The sequence below is a fragment of the Gekko japonicus genome, unplaced genomic scaffold (assembly GCF_001447785.1).
Source record: "Gekko japonicus isolate JY-2015 unplaced genomic scaffold, Gekko_japonicus_V1.1 scaffold410, whole genome shotgun sequence".
NCBI classification, from domain to species: Eukaryota; Metazoa; Chordata; class Lepidosauria; order Squamata; family Gekkonidae; genus Gekko; species Gekko japonicus.
In genome coordinates this window covers 216,468-233,240 of record NW_015167067.1, presented here as the reverse complement: position 1 = coordinate 233,240, position 16,773 = coordinate 216,468, and the positions used below count along the sequence as shown (strand labels likewise).

The following is a 16,773-nucleotide window of genomic DNA, read 5'->3' as shown; positions in this document are numbered from 1 at the left end:
CTTCTTGGATTGTAAACCACTGGCATAAATCTGATGTGAATTCAAGCATGCACCTTTATACACTCTGGCCAAGGGTTTATAAACCAAATGATGATGCCGTCTGTTCACAGTGAATTGCTTTGTGTGGCATGCGCTTTCCAATGTGTGTTCAAATGTGCCTCCATGTTCTCATACCATCACATACTAACACTTGTACACTCAAGCTGGAGGAATTTTATCATTAGTATAGGCCCAATATAAAATTAAGATTTTTCTTTTTATAACACGTCTGTGATGATAATACTAAGGCTATGGAGACGTAGGGGTTCTATTTTTAAGGCTGTATCAACTTAGGAAGCAAAAAAGAGTTGGTGGAATGGGGCATACCACTGCTGAATGCTAACCCAGAGCACAAAACTTCATGCAAACAGAGAACTGAGCACAGGGAGAAGTTCTAACCACCTCTCTTCTGCAATCACTGGTATAGGGTGATAGTTCTGGTTTTGATTGTAGTCATTATATATATTGTTTATCATGTTGCTTTGAAATTTTGATTATGTACAAACTTTTGAGAATATAGTTGAAACAATTTACCTGAATGCATGTAACTAGAGCTGGATTAAGGCCAGGGTCTATAAAAGAACAACAAATCAGGTGTTCCAATACCTTTTAGCACATTACATGGATATGGTTTGAAATAAGGTTTTGTTGGGGGGGGGGGGAGTTGTTTGCTGTTTTGCAGTTACCATTTTTCCCTGGGATTCTTTTGCTCCTTTTCCACACACACTAGAAATGCTTTGAGTTTATAGATACTTAACTGGAATATGCATCCCCATTTAAGGAACTGAATACATAAATGGTTTAAGATATGTTTGGGCACACTATTCTAGTCTTTATACATTGGATCTTGCTACTCTAATATGCTTTTGTAATTGTCTGTGAATGGCAGTAATAAAGGTATTTGGAGGGGAAAAGAAGACAAAGGACAAAGTATCTATCTTTCATGAATGAGCTTCTGAGTGGTGGGTGGGGATTATTCAGCACTTGTAATTTCAGCCACTGCCATTCACTGTGTTTTAGGGATAAATTTAAATGGACATTTGACTATCTTCCTTCTCATACTACACCTTTATAAAAGCTTGAGATCAGAAAATACATCTCTTGAGTCCTTGCATGTCTTCTGACAAACACAAGATGTGATCCACATCATCTTCCACTTGAAAGAACCTTCCTTAGAGCAGTCAAACTGCACAGAAATCACCGTAGACCTGCTGGGTATGCAACATCTGTTGTCCAGGCACATTCCACAAAAGGTAGGTTTGTATCTCTGTTTACTCGTGCATCCAGAAAAAACTAATTTCTCTGCTTTAGGAAGTTGAAACGTAGGCTGGCATGTTTTTCCTTTAGGAATCTTAAAATATAAAGGAATAAAATCTAAATTTTATGTACAATTTTTAATTACTCTAAATAATTACATTGCAGAGGCATTTAGATGCTATTAAAATAAACAGGTTTGCAGTTTCCAGCTCACTGGCTCTTGAGCAGTTTAAGTAACTCCACAGATCTGACCACTTGCATGTTCAGTATTCCGCACTTTCCCAGACCCTGGTGACAGCCCCCCCACACACACACACCAGAATGGGAAATACTTCCTTGATGCCTCTGCAGCTCAGACCTGATACTAGTTACATCCCAGTACCTCTGATACCTGATTGGCTAGCCCTCAGTTTGGGATGAGGATGAAGACCCATAAGGATGTGGCACTTGGTAATTCAGTTTATGGCACCTGAATCCACAATAAATACTGCTTCCTCAAGCCTTTCAGAGCAGTAGTAAAACCACCCATTCATATTCCCATGATTGGATAGCAATGCAGTTATATGCACACACCCATATACTGGTTCCTTGAAAACCCCAAGTTTTTTATTCTTTGCTACTATTTACCTTTAGTATGTTTGGAAATTTTGTTTGGCATGGTTGAATATAGCACAGTCTCTTTTCCTTCCTCATTTCACATCTGCTGTTTTCATTGGTCACTCTATCAGATATACCAATACCACAGGTTCGGGAGCAAGGTGTCCATGGAGTTGCCTGTACCAGACATTTCTTCTTCAGAACAAGTGGTATGCTTCTGAAAGCTAGGAGACAGAAACATACGGCACTTCACCCTAAGTTTTAAAGTAGCTACATTTATCATAGCCCCAGTTTTGATTCAGTACTAAGCCAACTAAAAATAAGACATGTTGCATAATAATTAAGTATTGCAGGTTCTCCTCTTGGGCTTCCCTGGATTTGTTGCAAAACTGGCAGATGGATTTGTACAGACTCAAATACTATAAAATTTTAGAGGAATTTGCCAGTGCAGTTCCCTAATACTAAGCAACTTGGTGAATCTATTTTTGTTTGTCATTACTCAGTCTCAGGTTTGCAACAGAAAGCAACCTTAACTCTGAACACCTCTTATAATATAGCCAGGCCAGACTATTTAAGTACCTGTCTAAAATGGATTAGGGGCATCAAGTCTTGCAATTACCAGAATACATGTACTGTGAATTTAGTTCCCTATAAATTTTGGTTTCTTTAACCCTGCTTTTACAGCCTCCATGTAGCAAATCCTGATGAAGTTCTAGAGGGATGACAGGCAGGATTTGAAATCTTTGTGACATTCTAAAAAGTGACTGATCATATTTGAAATAGCTTAGGGGACAGGGCAGAAATGTAAGGGTACCTGGGAAATAAGCAGCAGCTTAAAAATCGCAGTGCAGGGAGCAAATTTAAAAGCCTGGCACAGATCTGAAATAAATAAAGGAAAGTTACAAAGTTGTTGCTTTTTATATATTTATAGTATATAAAATAAGATCTGCATTAAAATAGGAAAGTTACAAAGTTGTTGCTTTTTATATATTTATAGTATATAAAATAAGATCTGCATTAAGATAGGAATGTTGTTAAGTAGAAAGCAAGGAAGTTAGCAAATTATTAAAGCTGGTATTTAGCAAGAGTATGGAAAACCTGAATTTTCATTCTCCACTGTGATACATTATGCCAACCATGCATTAATTGCGTATAAATCATTGACTGCTTAGATTATTTTGGAAGCTCTCAATATTTTTGTAGAAATTAGTCTACTGTTTCATTGGATCCCGTATTTTCTAATCTTTTCCCATATTGTTTTATTTGAAGTATTATTCATTTATAATGTGCAAGGTTTTTTTTAGAGTGGTTGATTTTTACAAAATAACATCAAAAAGACTGCTGAGTTAGTAAGACAAAAGCTGCCATTACTTTCTTAAACAATTTTCCGTATTGCAGGCCATCCTGTTTGGGATTTCTAGTTTGCTTGATATTCTTTTGATATACTGACAATGTAATTTGAAAATCTGGAAGGGTTACATGTTAAAAATACAAATAAATCCTGGACTATTAGAAGAAGCCAGGTAACAGCTAATTTTGGAGAACCAACTGTTGGTATGCAATGTATACATACGCTAGAAGCAACTTGGGAGAAGAGCTGTTGTTTATTACATCAAATAATTTTTTCTAAGGCTGCCTGACCAACATGAGAACGTTCTGATTCCTTTAGATTAAAATGCTAATTACTCTCTTTTAAATCATAAAGAACTGTTTCTAGAAAATACAAAGTACGCATAAAATAGGTGATTACTTTAGCTTTGCATACCTGGCATTAATCTGTAACCTGTTGATTGTTGCTCCTTCTGCTCTCCTGGCACACATTTGGAATGTCCAGATTTCCTTGCACCCTTCAGCACAGCACATTCATTGGGTGCTGACTTTGGGATGAATACAGGTGTACATCCAACTGCACCATTGACACACAAACACTTATATAGGGGAGTGGGCTGGAAGGCTTGGCCATTGATATAGTGCACACCACTGAGCTCACAGCCCACTGCGATCATATCTGGAACAACGAAAACAAGCGATTTATTTACAATATTAATAACCCTGTTATTTCAGCTAAATTTTACATGTCAGCTTACATCATTCAAACAAGAAACATTAGAACACTTAAGAAAAACTGTATGTGAGCTATCCCTTTCAGATGCTCAGTCACAGATTTCATAAAATATTTCCCAGCTGCCATATTGATATCTACTAATAATATAATTTAGAATCTGAATATCATTTTAGAGAGTTGAAAGTTATTTCTGTATTCCCCCCTTTAGGATTTCTGGCAATCAGGGGTCATTTTCTGCTGGAGCGCACAGGAGCGGAGCTCCAGCAGCAAGGAGCCCAGGGGGCGGGCACATGCAACATGCCCCACCCCCTGCTCCCAGCAGCCCTCAGTTGGGCCACGAGGAGCAAGAAGCAGCCAGGTAAGTTGCAGAGCCCCCCCCCCCGGCCCGCCTTCAGGTACAAGCTCTCCCTCCTCTGTGAGGGCAGATCTGCACGTTCTCCCCCCCAATAGCTAGCAATCCAAAACAGTCCAGGGCAGCCTGAGCGGTGAGTGTTGCCTTTTGACACACTTCCAGTGATGTCAGGGGATGTGGCATATGCAAATAAGTCATGCTAATAAGTTATGCTAATGAGCTCTGGCACCTCTTTTTCAAGGAAATGACCCCTGTGGCAATGGTACTATGATGCAGGCCACATGACACAGGAGTATCCTTGTTCTTCAGTTTGCAGGCCACCTAAATGTTTTGTGCCAATAAAACATTAACAATTAACTCTGTTTGAAATTTTTGCACCTACTTCGGTATAACTGATTGTTTATTTATTGTATGGCAGAGTTACACACAGGAAGCACATAATAATAAAATAAAGGAAAAATAAAGTGATTATGTAAGTGATTATGGTGACAAAACAGAGGTGCTACTGGAAGGGGTGAAGGCCTGACCCAGGAAATGGATTATCCCCTCTTCTGGATAGGGGTGCACTCCCCAAAAAGGGCAGGTTTGTAGCTTGGGGGTGCTCCTGGACTGTGGCCTCCTGTTGGATGAACAGGTGGCAGCGGTGGCCAGGGGTGCCTTTCACCAGCTCTGGCTGGTGAGCCAGCTGCAGCTCTTCCTGGGCAAAAAAAATCGAGCCACTGTGATGCATGCCCTGCTAACATCAAGATTAGATTACTGCGGTGCACTCCATGTGCGACTGCTCTTGAAGACTGTCTAGAAGCTACAGTTGGTACAGAATGCTGTGGCCAGAGTGTTGATTGGAACGGTTTGTAGGGACCATATCACTCCAGTGTTGTTCCATCTACATTGGCTTCCAATTTGCTTCCAGGCTCAATTCAAGGTGCTAATATTGACCTTTGAAGCCCTGTACAGCCTGGAACCAGCATAATTTAAGGACCATCTTCTCCCAGGTGAACTTACCCATGCACTCTGTTCATCCTCAGAGGCCCCGCTTCAGTTGCCCCCACCATCTGAGACTAAATGGGTGACAACCCAAGAAAGGGCTTTCTAGGTTGTCACACTAAAACTTTGGAACTCCCTCCCCAGGAACTCCCTCTGTCAGTATCTTCTGCTGGCAGGTAAAGGCTTTTTTGCTTCCTTTGGCGTACCCCCACTAACCATTACTGCCCCTCCACCCTGGTTCTTGTATTGTTTGTTTATATGTTTTATTGCATTGTTTTACCATTTTAAATGTTTTAATTGTTCAAATGTTTTCATGTCCGCTGCCTTGGGAACTCTGATCAGGTAGAAAGGCAACAAAAACGTTTTACATAAATGAAATAAATAGAACTATGGTGACAATAGGAGCAGTAGCCATGGTTCAGTGGTAAGAGCACATCCTTTACAAAGCAGAATGCTGTGGGTTCAGCCCCTGGCATCTCCATTTAAAGAGCTGAAGGTGTTGGGGAAAAATCTGCATTGGCTGAATTCCCAGAGTGCTGCTGTCAGTCAGAGTAGTCAATGAACCAGTGGTCTGACTCAGACATCATGCATAACCATGGTTTAATTGAAATAACTCTGGTCAGTCTAATCATCCCATTCAGGCCATCCCACTACCTATTGTTTATTAGGGTGTATCACATCAGGATCTCAACCCAGTCTTAATGTTTCCGTATGAGCAAGGAATGGAAACATCCTGGCTTCATCCTGGTTTGTTCCCCTATACTTCCCTCATTCAGTGGAGACCAGGAGACACAGCTACTCTGCAAGATCAAACGTAATGAAACCAGTATTTGGAAGCCAAATCCTGGTTTCACAAACCATGGCTTTGTACTGAGCTGGGACAATTACAGCAATGTCAGTTATTTCAGCAGTTATTTTATTTACTCTTTTTTGAAAGGCTACTAAAAGGAAACAGTGTAATCTCTCTTTAAATGCCTGGGTTCTTAACAGTTGTAGAGTTGTGCTCAAACTTTTAGAAGTGGAAGCCGCTTCTAAACTTACTGTACGTTTTGGGACCCATTTGCAATGTAACTTTCTCCTCAACATAAACCACAAGACTCTCACATAAGTTAACAGCAGACAAGGTGATATTTAATTTTTCATGTTTATAAATATACAGCATCACTGAGCAACATTTAGCACATTATACAGAAGTAAACTCAAATTTGCTGTCCATCCTCCCAGCGTCTCCCAGCTGACCCTATTCCTCCTCCCTGGCTTTGTGTCCTACCTGGTGGCAACCCACAGTTTGAAAACCACTGAGTTAGTGTCAGGGGTCATTTTGTAGAAAAAGAGGTGCAGGAGCTCATTAGCATAACTCATTTGCATATACTCATTAGCACAACTCATTTGCATATGCCACACCCCCTGACATCACCGGAAGTGTGCCAGAAGGCAACACCCACCACTCAGGCTCCACTGGACTGCTTTGTATTGCTAGCTATTGGGGGGCGGGATGTGCAGATCTGTCCTCACAGAGGAGGGAGAGCTTATATCTGAAGGCAGGCCCAGGGGGGTGCTGCTTCTTGCTCCTTGCTCCTCATGGCCTGACTGAGGGCTGTGGAGGGCGGGGCTTGTTTCATGTGCCCGCCCCCTGAGCTCCTTACGGCCGGAGCTCTGCTCCTGTGCGCTCCAGCAGGAAATGACCCCTGGTTCGTGTGTTAAAGCAGGCTATTCTCTCTAAACATTACTAAGAATAAGTTTTGAAAGGTTGGCACAAATAAAAAGTGCCATTATCTTACTCTAGCTAGGGATCCAACTTGTTGTCTGGAGTTGTTTTCTTTTAAGCCCCCCTCAAAAGAAAACAGGAGTGTAAATCCATAATGCAATTCATGGGATATCAGAAGCTGGACTTTTCTGTCTCTGCAAAAATTCTGATTTTGAAAGAAAAAAACACCAAAAAAAGGTAAAGACTTACATGCACACACTCCTGTTTCATACCTAGGCTTATCTGCAGAATAGTCACAATAGAGCCCCTTGTGTGGGTCGCAGACTTCAGCTTCGTTGCAGGTCTCTCCTGACTGCTTGGCACACATCTTGCAGCATCCACAGCCATCCTTCACCAGGCTCACTCCAGGGATGCAGGTTGGCACATGTGGGCATCTGCAGGGCCAGTGACATATCTCTTTGCGCTGATGAACCTCACTATTTCTTGCAGATTTGTTTGCAGCCTTTCCTTGTTGCTGTCTGGTGCTGGGTGACCTGCAACAAAGCTTTCATATAGGTGGGCTTATCTGAGAGCTGGAAAGCTTAAACAGAAGTCTCGTGATTACTTTCTAAAAAGAAAGGTGGTGAGACTAAAAACTGAAGACTTTGTTTAGAAAACTAAGGCCCGTAATCAGAAAACCCTTTTTGAAGTTGTTCTTAACATTAACCCACTCTAGCATTATTACGCAGCTGGAAACTAGGTATGTTAAAAGTTGTTATTTTAATGTTAAAATGCATTTCCCTCCTGCCTCCAAGACCTCCAAAGGTGATTAAATCTGACAGATTCATGGTGTTTTCTCCTTCATCCCAGTCCTGTCAGCTGCAGCCCTGTCATAAGTTCAAGCATTAAGGTCCTGTCACCAAGGCAAAGAGATGGCATGTCCTCTGCCTCCAACTGAGATCACTGTGGCAGCCACGGACACTGCTACACCAGGCATCAACCTTTGTGAAATCCATCTACACCATAAGAGATTTGTTTCAAGGCAGAAGCGATGCCATTCTTCTCTAATGAGAATGACTTCAGGAGTAAGTGGAGCAGAACAGGATGCCTCAACCCTGCTTTCCAGTGCAAAGGTGTAGGTTTAACTTTCCTGGCACAGGCCAATGTTTGCACAGCAACAGCAAAAACTGAACTGGACTGTGGGCGACTTGTCTAAAAAAAATGTTTCACTTGGGCTCTTCCCAATGACTCTTAAGGATTTAATTGAGTGTGTTGCTTCTTTCATAGAACTGTTCCACTTGGATACACATGGAGGATCCACTTGCAAGGAAATTTTGACATGGAGTTGCTTTCTGTGATCTTACAGCTGTCCTGTTTCGTCCCCTCTTGTCTAATACAGATAACTGGGACCAACAGCTGGGTTAACTTTACCTTTTTATATATATATATATATACACACACACACACACACACACACACATGGTGACCTCTGGTAACAGACCCCTATTGGAGGCCTAGAGGATATTCGGTGGCTGAATAAAGCCTGCCCCCGCCTCCCAGCTGCTGGTATTTCAAGGAGGTCTCCCATCCAAGTACTTGCCAGAGTTGACCCTGCTTAGCTTCTGAGATCTGACGAGATCAGGCTTGCCAGGTCTATCCAGGTCAGGGCTTGAGCTGGGTTATCTCTTCACACAGATGGACTTCCTCATAGAGCATGGGCTTGTCTTGGGGGGGGAAAAACCCCATCTTTCCTGGGGATGTTTCCCGTGTTCCCTTGCTAACTGCATATTCATGTACACTCATGGTACTTCTTTCATATACAGGATAAAAACAACAGCTTTCTGTTTGGGACTTGGTGCTGTTTTATGTTTGAGTTAGAGAAGAAGCCCTGTCTTGGGCACCTCTTTCGTGTAACATCCACTGAGCAGTCAGAAATAATGCTTAGAGTTTCGCCTTGCCCATGCCAACATTCACAGGTGCAGCACCATACCACACATTTTAACAAAACTGCTTGTGTGCTCAGAAGGCTTCTCAGGAGACCGAGCAGCTTACTCAGGAGATGCCAATCAGGAGGCACAAGGGACTATGAGTCCTTCCATCCAAGTGCATAGCACACTCAAGCCAGATATTTGAGAACTGGGTTCATAGCTGGAAGAGCTTCAATAATATCAATGAAAGGAAAGAAGACCTGGCAAGGGAGGGTTTGTTTTAAAACATTTGCATTCTAAGCACATTGGCATTTCTATAGAACATGTTATGAGAATCTTTCAGGGAGAGGGCTTAACACTAGAATGTCACCCCCCCCCCCAAGTTCTGTTCCCTAAAATGCAAATCCTAATATTTCTGAAAAGAGGTTTTCCTTTGATTTGGTTCAAAAGGGAAAAACCCCAGGAGGTGTTATGCTCACCATGAGCATGATGTCATCTGGAAGCTGTCATTAAATTCAGAAGCTTCCTGCATTCCATGCAGGACAAAAAACCCTTGTGAAAGAAGACTTTGAAAAATTACCACTTCTCTGAGGGGGGAGTTGTTTTATTTAAGGTGTAAGAGACATCCGAGAGAGGCCCCCTGCAATACTCTAGGAATTCCCCATATTTCTGTAGTAAAGACTGTAGAGATTGGTAGAGAGTCAGGAGGGTCACTTCTGGGTAAGTGAAGTGAGTTCACAGCATACATGAGCCCCCCCCCCCCTGTTTTCGCCTACTCCAGGGATGGTGTCAGCATATCCTGAGGTGGGGCAGCTGCTGGGGCTTCTGGCAGGGCCTACTGCCACTGATGACGTGCCTCCCCTGCTGCCCACCCACTTGCTTGCAAGCACTCTGCCCTCCATCGTCCCAGCCGTACGCACTGCCCAGCATCATCAGGGAGTGGGCATGTAGGTGATGCAGACATCTGTAGGTACAGGTGGTAGGAGGGTATATGAGGGAGTGGGGGAAGGATGTACAGGCATATGAGGCAGCAGGTGGGAAGGGAGGCATTAGAGGTGGGCCTGTGGTAGGCAAAGGAGAGAAGGGGGCTCTGGTAGGAATGCCAGCCTCCAGGTGGGACCTGGGGAATCCCCTGGAGTTACAGCTCATCTCCAGAGTACAGAGATCTGTTGCCCTGGAGAAAATGGGTGCTTTGGAGGGTGGACTCTATGGTATTGTACACCACTGAAGGCCCTGGCATCCCCAGGCTCCATCCCCAAATATCCGAGTTTCTCATCATGGATCTGGCGCCCCGTTCTGCCACTGATGGCCACTCTCTGCCCAGGGCCCCCTTAAAATCTGGGACAAACCCTAGTTCACTTGATCAACCATAGGCAGATAAGGATGGGGCAGGAAAAGGGTGGGCATTTGGCAATCCTTCGGCCTTCCACACACGTTTTCTTGTATACTCAGTGATAATCTACGCAGGACTTTTGTCTGACTCATTATCTCACCACCTATCAAACTTCCTTGTCTCCTCCCATCCTGTCTGCATACTTTTGACATGCCAGTCGTTATGCTTAGACCTGTACCATTGTCTCTTTCCATGCAAACAGTTCCTTCTCACACTCATGATTTCATTACAGCTCTGATGCCACATGATAGTATCTTGGCTGCTTGGAATTTGCACTTTTAAAAAAAAAAATAGGCCTTAATTTGTTGTGCATACCATAAAGTTAGCTTGATATAGACATGTGCCAGCTCCCAAGGATTTTTCTTAAGCATCGGGGAAAATTGGGGAAAGTAGATTACTATTAGCACTCGTAAACATTTATTTAGTGCCAAGGATGTGAGAACTACTTCGTTCTGGAATTCACATCACTGTGATTCAACCTTTATAGAAAGGGGTTTCTCTACATGCCAATAAAGGTAACTGGACTGAAAGGGGTTTCTCAAAATATTTGGTTTCTTATAAAATATTGGCCAGCCATGAATTCTGTACTGTACTGTACTATTAACCAGAGGTGGGCTGGCTTTAGTCTTGAATGGTCTACCTTTTTAGTAGAATTCTTGTGTTCTACTGATGTGTTTTAAATTTAAGGTATAAGTAATTTTTAATTTATTGGGTATACTTGATCTTAACAATATAAGATTGCTGGATTAATGTCTGCGTATTCCAGCAGTTTTTGCAAAACTCTCTGACGCCAGCAGAAGTTAAGTGGTCCTTTGGAAATTGGCCAGTGTTCTGCTAATGTCTTGAGATCTAACTTTTGTCCACTCACAGACTATGTGACTAAAATCACTTACCCATATAGATATACCACAACATAAGCACAATATATACTAATTCAATCATGCCAAAGTTTGGAAGACATAGTTTGAATCTGAAATATACACAGAGAAAAACCAGCAAAACAAAGAATGAGACTCTGAAGCTTATAAAGTTATGAAACTATTTCATAGGTCACAGTTGTATGACCAAATCTCTTAGTTTCCCTTAGAAATCTTCAGAGGTCTATCATTTCACAACAGAAAATGTATTCAACTTATCTGTTTATAAGTCAATTTTTCCCTACTTTTTGCTTTCCTAGTCTCTTTTTTTTCTATTCACCCACATGACACAGTCCTTCCACAGTTTTCTCATTCCTCTGTGAAGAATTAAAAATAGAGCCATTGTCTAGCAATCATTGTAGGCAAATGGTATATTAAGTAAAATCATTTTGAAGTAAATAGCAACAAGTACTATTGTTGTTTCTAGTGGAGAAGGGTTGTTAGTGCAATATTTAGTATTCCTTAAAAAGCTTTGTAGCTAGAATGAAGAAAAATGGAGATTGATTCTGAATGGTGGGGGGGGAGAGATTGTCTTAATAAGACCCTTGTCATGTTATGGGATGCATTTTGATTGTCGAAGTAGATTTAATAAACACAACTGAAAGCAGTTTTCTAAAGCCAAATTCTTCTGTAGGTTGCGCTACTGCACCAGAGCCAGGAACTAAGGAGGAGAAAGATGTTTACTTGTGGGAGAGGAGAATTTGTTCTGTGCTGTTTTTTAAAAGATTTCCACAGAAATCTTTCAAGCCTCATTCCAGAAAAGGTTCCTTAAGAATTTATAAAATGCTGCACGTCATAATAATTCAGTCAAGGGAATTAAAGTTGCAAATGCTGCAATACAGCTTCTCCCACAACCCCATATTATGTGCAAGGAGCCATTTCCTAGAGAAAATGTCACTAACTGAGCAGAAACAAAAGCCTCAGCCTTTATTGGCTAGGAAATCTTTCTAGAAAACTTACCTGTTGAGTATAAAAAATGATAAGGATAGCGGGGATGAGGAGGCACTGCATATTCCTGTGAAGGCAGGAGTGAAACGAAAAGCCAGTGAATAGGCAGAGCTGTGTCAGAGCCAGCACTGTGTACAAAGTCTCTTCTGTCTCCTCTGCAAACCTGCTTTCCTCAGCACACTCACATGGACACACACATTCGCATTTGGAATCCCTCACAGAGAACCAACTCCTCCTGGAGTCTTTCAAGTAAATCCTTCTTTTGAGGCTTACTCTCCAGGTTAGGGTGGTTGGGTGTTCTTTGTTTCACTGTCTCTTATTTTAAAGCCATCTCCCTTATTTCAGAAAAGTTTCAGATACCCATGTATCAGATAGTCCTAATTTTTCAAATTTCAGTCTGACAACCTGTGAGGTCGTATGCTGCTCTCAGAGATAGTTGGTATCCATAGGGCACTACTGACCAAAATGAAATCAATATGGCATGGCTGGAAGTGAAGTGAAGATGTCAGATCTGGGAAATATAGCAATCCCAAAATACTCTCCCAACCCAGTTTTAAAGTCAGGGGTCATTTCCTGCAGGAGCGCACAGGAGCAGAGCTCCGGCAGTAAAGATACCAGGGGGCGGGCACATGCAACAAGCCCCACCCTCTGCTCCCAGCAGCCCTCAGAGCAAGAAGCAGCCAGGTAAGTTGCAGAGCCCCCCCCCCCTTTCCCCAGTCCAAAACAGTCCAGTGGCACCTTTAAGAACAAGTTTTATTCAGGCACAAGCTCTCCCTCCTCTGCGAAGACAGATCTGCACTCCCCCCCCCCAATAGCTAGCAATCCAAAACAGTCCAGTGAAGCCTGAGTGGTGGGTGTTGCCTTCTGACACACTTCTGGTGATGTCAGGGTGTGTGGCATATGCAAATAAGGTATGCCAATGAGTTATGCTAATGAGCTCCTGCACCTCTTTTTCTACGAAATGACCCTTGTTTAAAGTTATGGCTAAAGGATGGAATTGGAGAGTGAGGAGGATTACAACTGGTTCCAGGGGATCAGTTCCCCTGGAAGACATGGCAGCTTTGGAGAACAGACTCTATGGCAACACATCTCTGCTGAGCTCCCCCCCCCCTTCAAACCCTGCCCTCCCCAGGCTTCACTCTCAAATCTCCTGGAATTTCCCATCCCAGAGTTCGAGTTGCCAACCCTATTGTTAATCAACAGTTAGAAAGAGAACAGCATTTCCCTAGAATTTCTTCTCCACTTGAGTGCAAATCAAAAGGGTAGCATCTATACTTCAGAATATGGCTGAACTAATCTCTGCCAAGAGCTCCAAGCTCAATCGAACCATAAAATGCCTGGCAGGCTTTTGCTCCTGGTGTTTTATACAGCAGTAATATTGCTTTATGGCTGCAGCTCAAGCAAGCTGCTGATTACTGTACTTCATATGCCCTAAATTAGTTCAAGCTGTCCTGACCTGCAGCGCAATACTGAGGCCCCTGCCACACGCAGGGGAAAAGGCGCTTGAAGGCGCGGCTTTTAAAAGCCGCGCCAATGTTGACACGGCGCGGCGGGATCTCACGGATCCCCCGGCCGCGCCGCCTTTTCTCCCCGGCGCGATCAAACGCCGGGGAGAAAACACGCCCTACCCGGGGGCCGGCCGAACTACGCATGTCCGGGCATGCGCAGTTCGGATCCGGGCCGGGGTTGAGCCGGCGCAGGGAAGCGGCGGCGATCAAACGCCCCGGTTGCCGCGCCGCTTCCCTTTAAACCACCTAGATAGGTGGTTTAGTTTGGCGCGGCTTATCCCGGGAAAGGGACAGTTCAGCCACGGAAGCAAGACGCTTCCCAGATGTGGTGGTGTGATCGCGCCGGTTTGATCTGGCCCCGAACTGTCCCGCTCCCGGACCAAATAGCCGCGTGTGAACGGGACCTCAGAACACTTTCCAGGGAGCAACCCTTATTCAGTAGACTTGAGTAGGAATCTGAGTTGTCCTGCCTAGGATTGCTATTTTAGTCTCCACAGTTGTGATTGTCAAAAAGAGAGGTGTTTAGAGTACTTTGGAAACAAGAGACACCAGCAATCGCACACACTAAATAATCCACTTTCAATGCATTTTCCAACCAGATTTTGCCATTTCACACAGTAAAATCCAGTTGGAAAGTGCACTGAAAGTGAATTGAAAGTCGATTATTTAGTGTGTGTGATTACAGACAACAGTCCTTTCCACATTCGCCTGCCACTCCAGATTTTCTCAGTGTTCAAGTCAAGGCAATTTAAGTCCACAGCAACACATCATCCAAATAACCCAGAGCAATAGGCTGAAAGTAGAGACATCACCCTGCCAACAAAAGTCCACATGGTCAAAGCAATGGTATTCCCAGTAGTCATGTATGGCTGCGAGAGTTGGACTATAAGGAAAGCCAAGCACCGAAGAATAGATTCTTTTGAACTATGGTGCTGGAGAAGACTCTTGAGAGTCCCTTGGACTGCAAGAAGATCAAATCAGTCAATCCTAAAAGAAACCAATCCTGACTGTTCCCTGGAAGGCCAGATAATGAAACTGAAGCTCAAATACTTTGGCCACCAAATGAGAAGGGAGCACTCACTGGAGAAGACCCTGATGCTGGGAAAGATTGAAGGTCAAAGAAGACGGGGATGGCAAAGGATGAGATGGTTCGACAGTGTCATAGATGCAATGAACATGAAATTGAGCAAACTTCAGAGGACGGTGGAAGACAGGAAGGCCTGGCGTGATCTGGTCCATGGGGTCGCAAAGAATCGGACTCGACTGTGCGACTGAACAACAACAACAACAGGCTGAAACTGGGCTGACCACTGAAGGGAGGAAATGTAATGCAGAATGAGGGGGGACAGAATAAAAAGGTTGGACTTGATTTTAGGGCAGAATGGGGAAAAAACTGGATTAAAAAGGTTGAATTCAATTTTAATGTAGAATTGCTTGGAGGACACTATGGTAAACAGGGATTAAAAGAAGAGCGCAGAAACAGCCAACAATTGAGCCCTTTCACCCTTTTTACAGGCAGTGACTAAGGTTGCCAGGTGTCCAGTATTGACCCAGACAGTCCGATATTTTCACTGACTGTTCAGGGGAAAAAATGAAAAAATACAGGACATTTGAATGATAATACCAGACCGTCCGGGTCAACTGGAAACCTTACCAAGCTGAAATAATGAAGCATGCTATTTGAGCGTGGAACCCAACTACCAAGCTGCAGCCACTGCTGCCGCTTTGTACTTGGACTGAGTGCTCCTCCCAGTGCAAACAGTGTGCTTTGTGCAGTTTGCTCTGGGAGGAGACGGTGCCAAGCACAAGCACGAATGAGCAGCCACTGCTGCCACCACTTTGCATGTGGGCTGGGTGCTCCTGCAAGCACAAACAACATGTTTCATGCTGTCTGGGCTGGGAGGAGGAGGTGCCCACCTTGGTGTGTCCGGTATTTTTAAAAACAACATTTGGCAGCCCTAACAGTGACCTGAGATATGTTTTCACCCCTATAAGAAACTATGGTGTCCTTGCAGGAAACAAATCACTTCTTAATATTCATCAGTACAACCATGACTGACTTCACTTGTAAGGAGACCAAATTCCAGTGCCTGAAAGAAAGCTAGGAGTCTTGCAGCAGCCTTGGGCATGCTCATCAGGGAGTTTTCATGTTGTTTTCAAAGAAATCTTTGCACTGGGCAGTTTTCCCTGTCCCAAGCCCTATTGCCTTTGCAGCTGATGCAGTAGAGAGGCTGTTCCAAAGCTTTAATCAAAAAGCACATCAGTTGCTATATTTGGAGATGTAGTTTAAACTTCCATTTTCAAACATCCACATCCTTTGTCTCTGCCCACCTGGTGCCAAATGTTAGAATACTGCTGCTATAGGAGATGTGTGTGCTCACTGTTAAAATCCAGATAAAAGACAGAAAGGCTTGTTCTCTTTATGCTTTAGTCTTTCACAGATACACATCCGTCTACTACTATGATGGAAATGCTATTCATTTACACCCATGTGAGTGAATGGATAATCAGGGTCTCTGTTTCCATGGAAATGGAGGCTGGAAGCTGAGCATAAAAGCATTTTCTTTCAGTTTCAGCTGTCAAAATTAGGGAAGGCAAGGAGGTGTATTTAGGCATGTATATTGGGCACAGGATTGCCACCTATGGTTTCTCTTAACTATAGAATGCTGTCATAAAAGCTATAGGACAACAGTCTTAAATCTGTCATAGCTATTGCTCAAGTCCAGGTGGTTTATGAGAGCAGGGATGAGGTTTCAGCTTATTTACACCATACCTGGAAACAACAGTGTGAAATATTAAATAGCCTACTAGCTATGCAGACGTCAACAAAAGTGGCTTTTCTGTATGCCACATGAAATGAGGAAAGACAGACAGCTGCTTATTCATTACACAAAATGAGGCATTAGATTGCAGCTGAGGGCTATTTTTTAAGCCTCCCATTTAATGAACTGGGACACAAGTAAGAAAGTTGAGCATACCTCTGACTGTGATGTGTTACTTTACTACATAGAGGGAGATCAGTACATCATTATCCTAAAGCAAGCTAAGAGGTAGAACATGTGAATGGGAATATTACTCAAAGAACTTATTAGTGTTTG

At 43.2% G+C, this 16,773-nt stretch overlaps 1 protein-coding gene across 1 annotated transcript in view; it reads right to left on the bottom strand.

The window, feature by feature from the left end:
• Window positions 1-1,108: 1,108 nt before the first annotated feature.
• WISP3 (WNT1 inducible signaling pathway protein 3) overlaps window positions 1,109-16,773 on the bottom strand; it is a 19,498-nt gene continuing 3,833 nt past the window's right edge. Inside the window, exons 2-5 of the mRNA XM_015412678.1 lie at window positions 7,252-7,535; window positions 3,659-3,901; window positions 1,924-2,117; window positions 1,109-1,390 (exon numbers count right to left, since the gene is read on the bottom strand). Coding sequence (XP_015268164.1) covers window positions 1,109-1,390; window positions 1,924-2,117; window positions 3,659-3,901; window positions 7,252-7,535 — 1,003 coding nt within the window. The remainder of the gene's footprint in view (window positions 1,391-1,923; window positions 2,118-3,658; window positions 3,902-7,251; window positions 7,536-16,773) is intronic.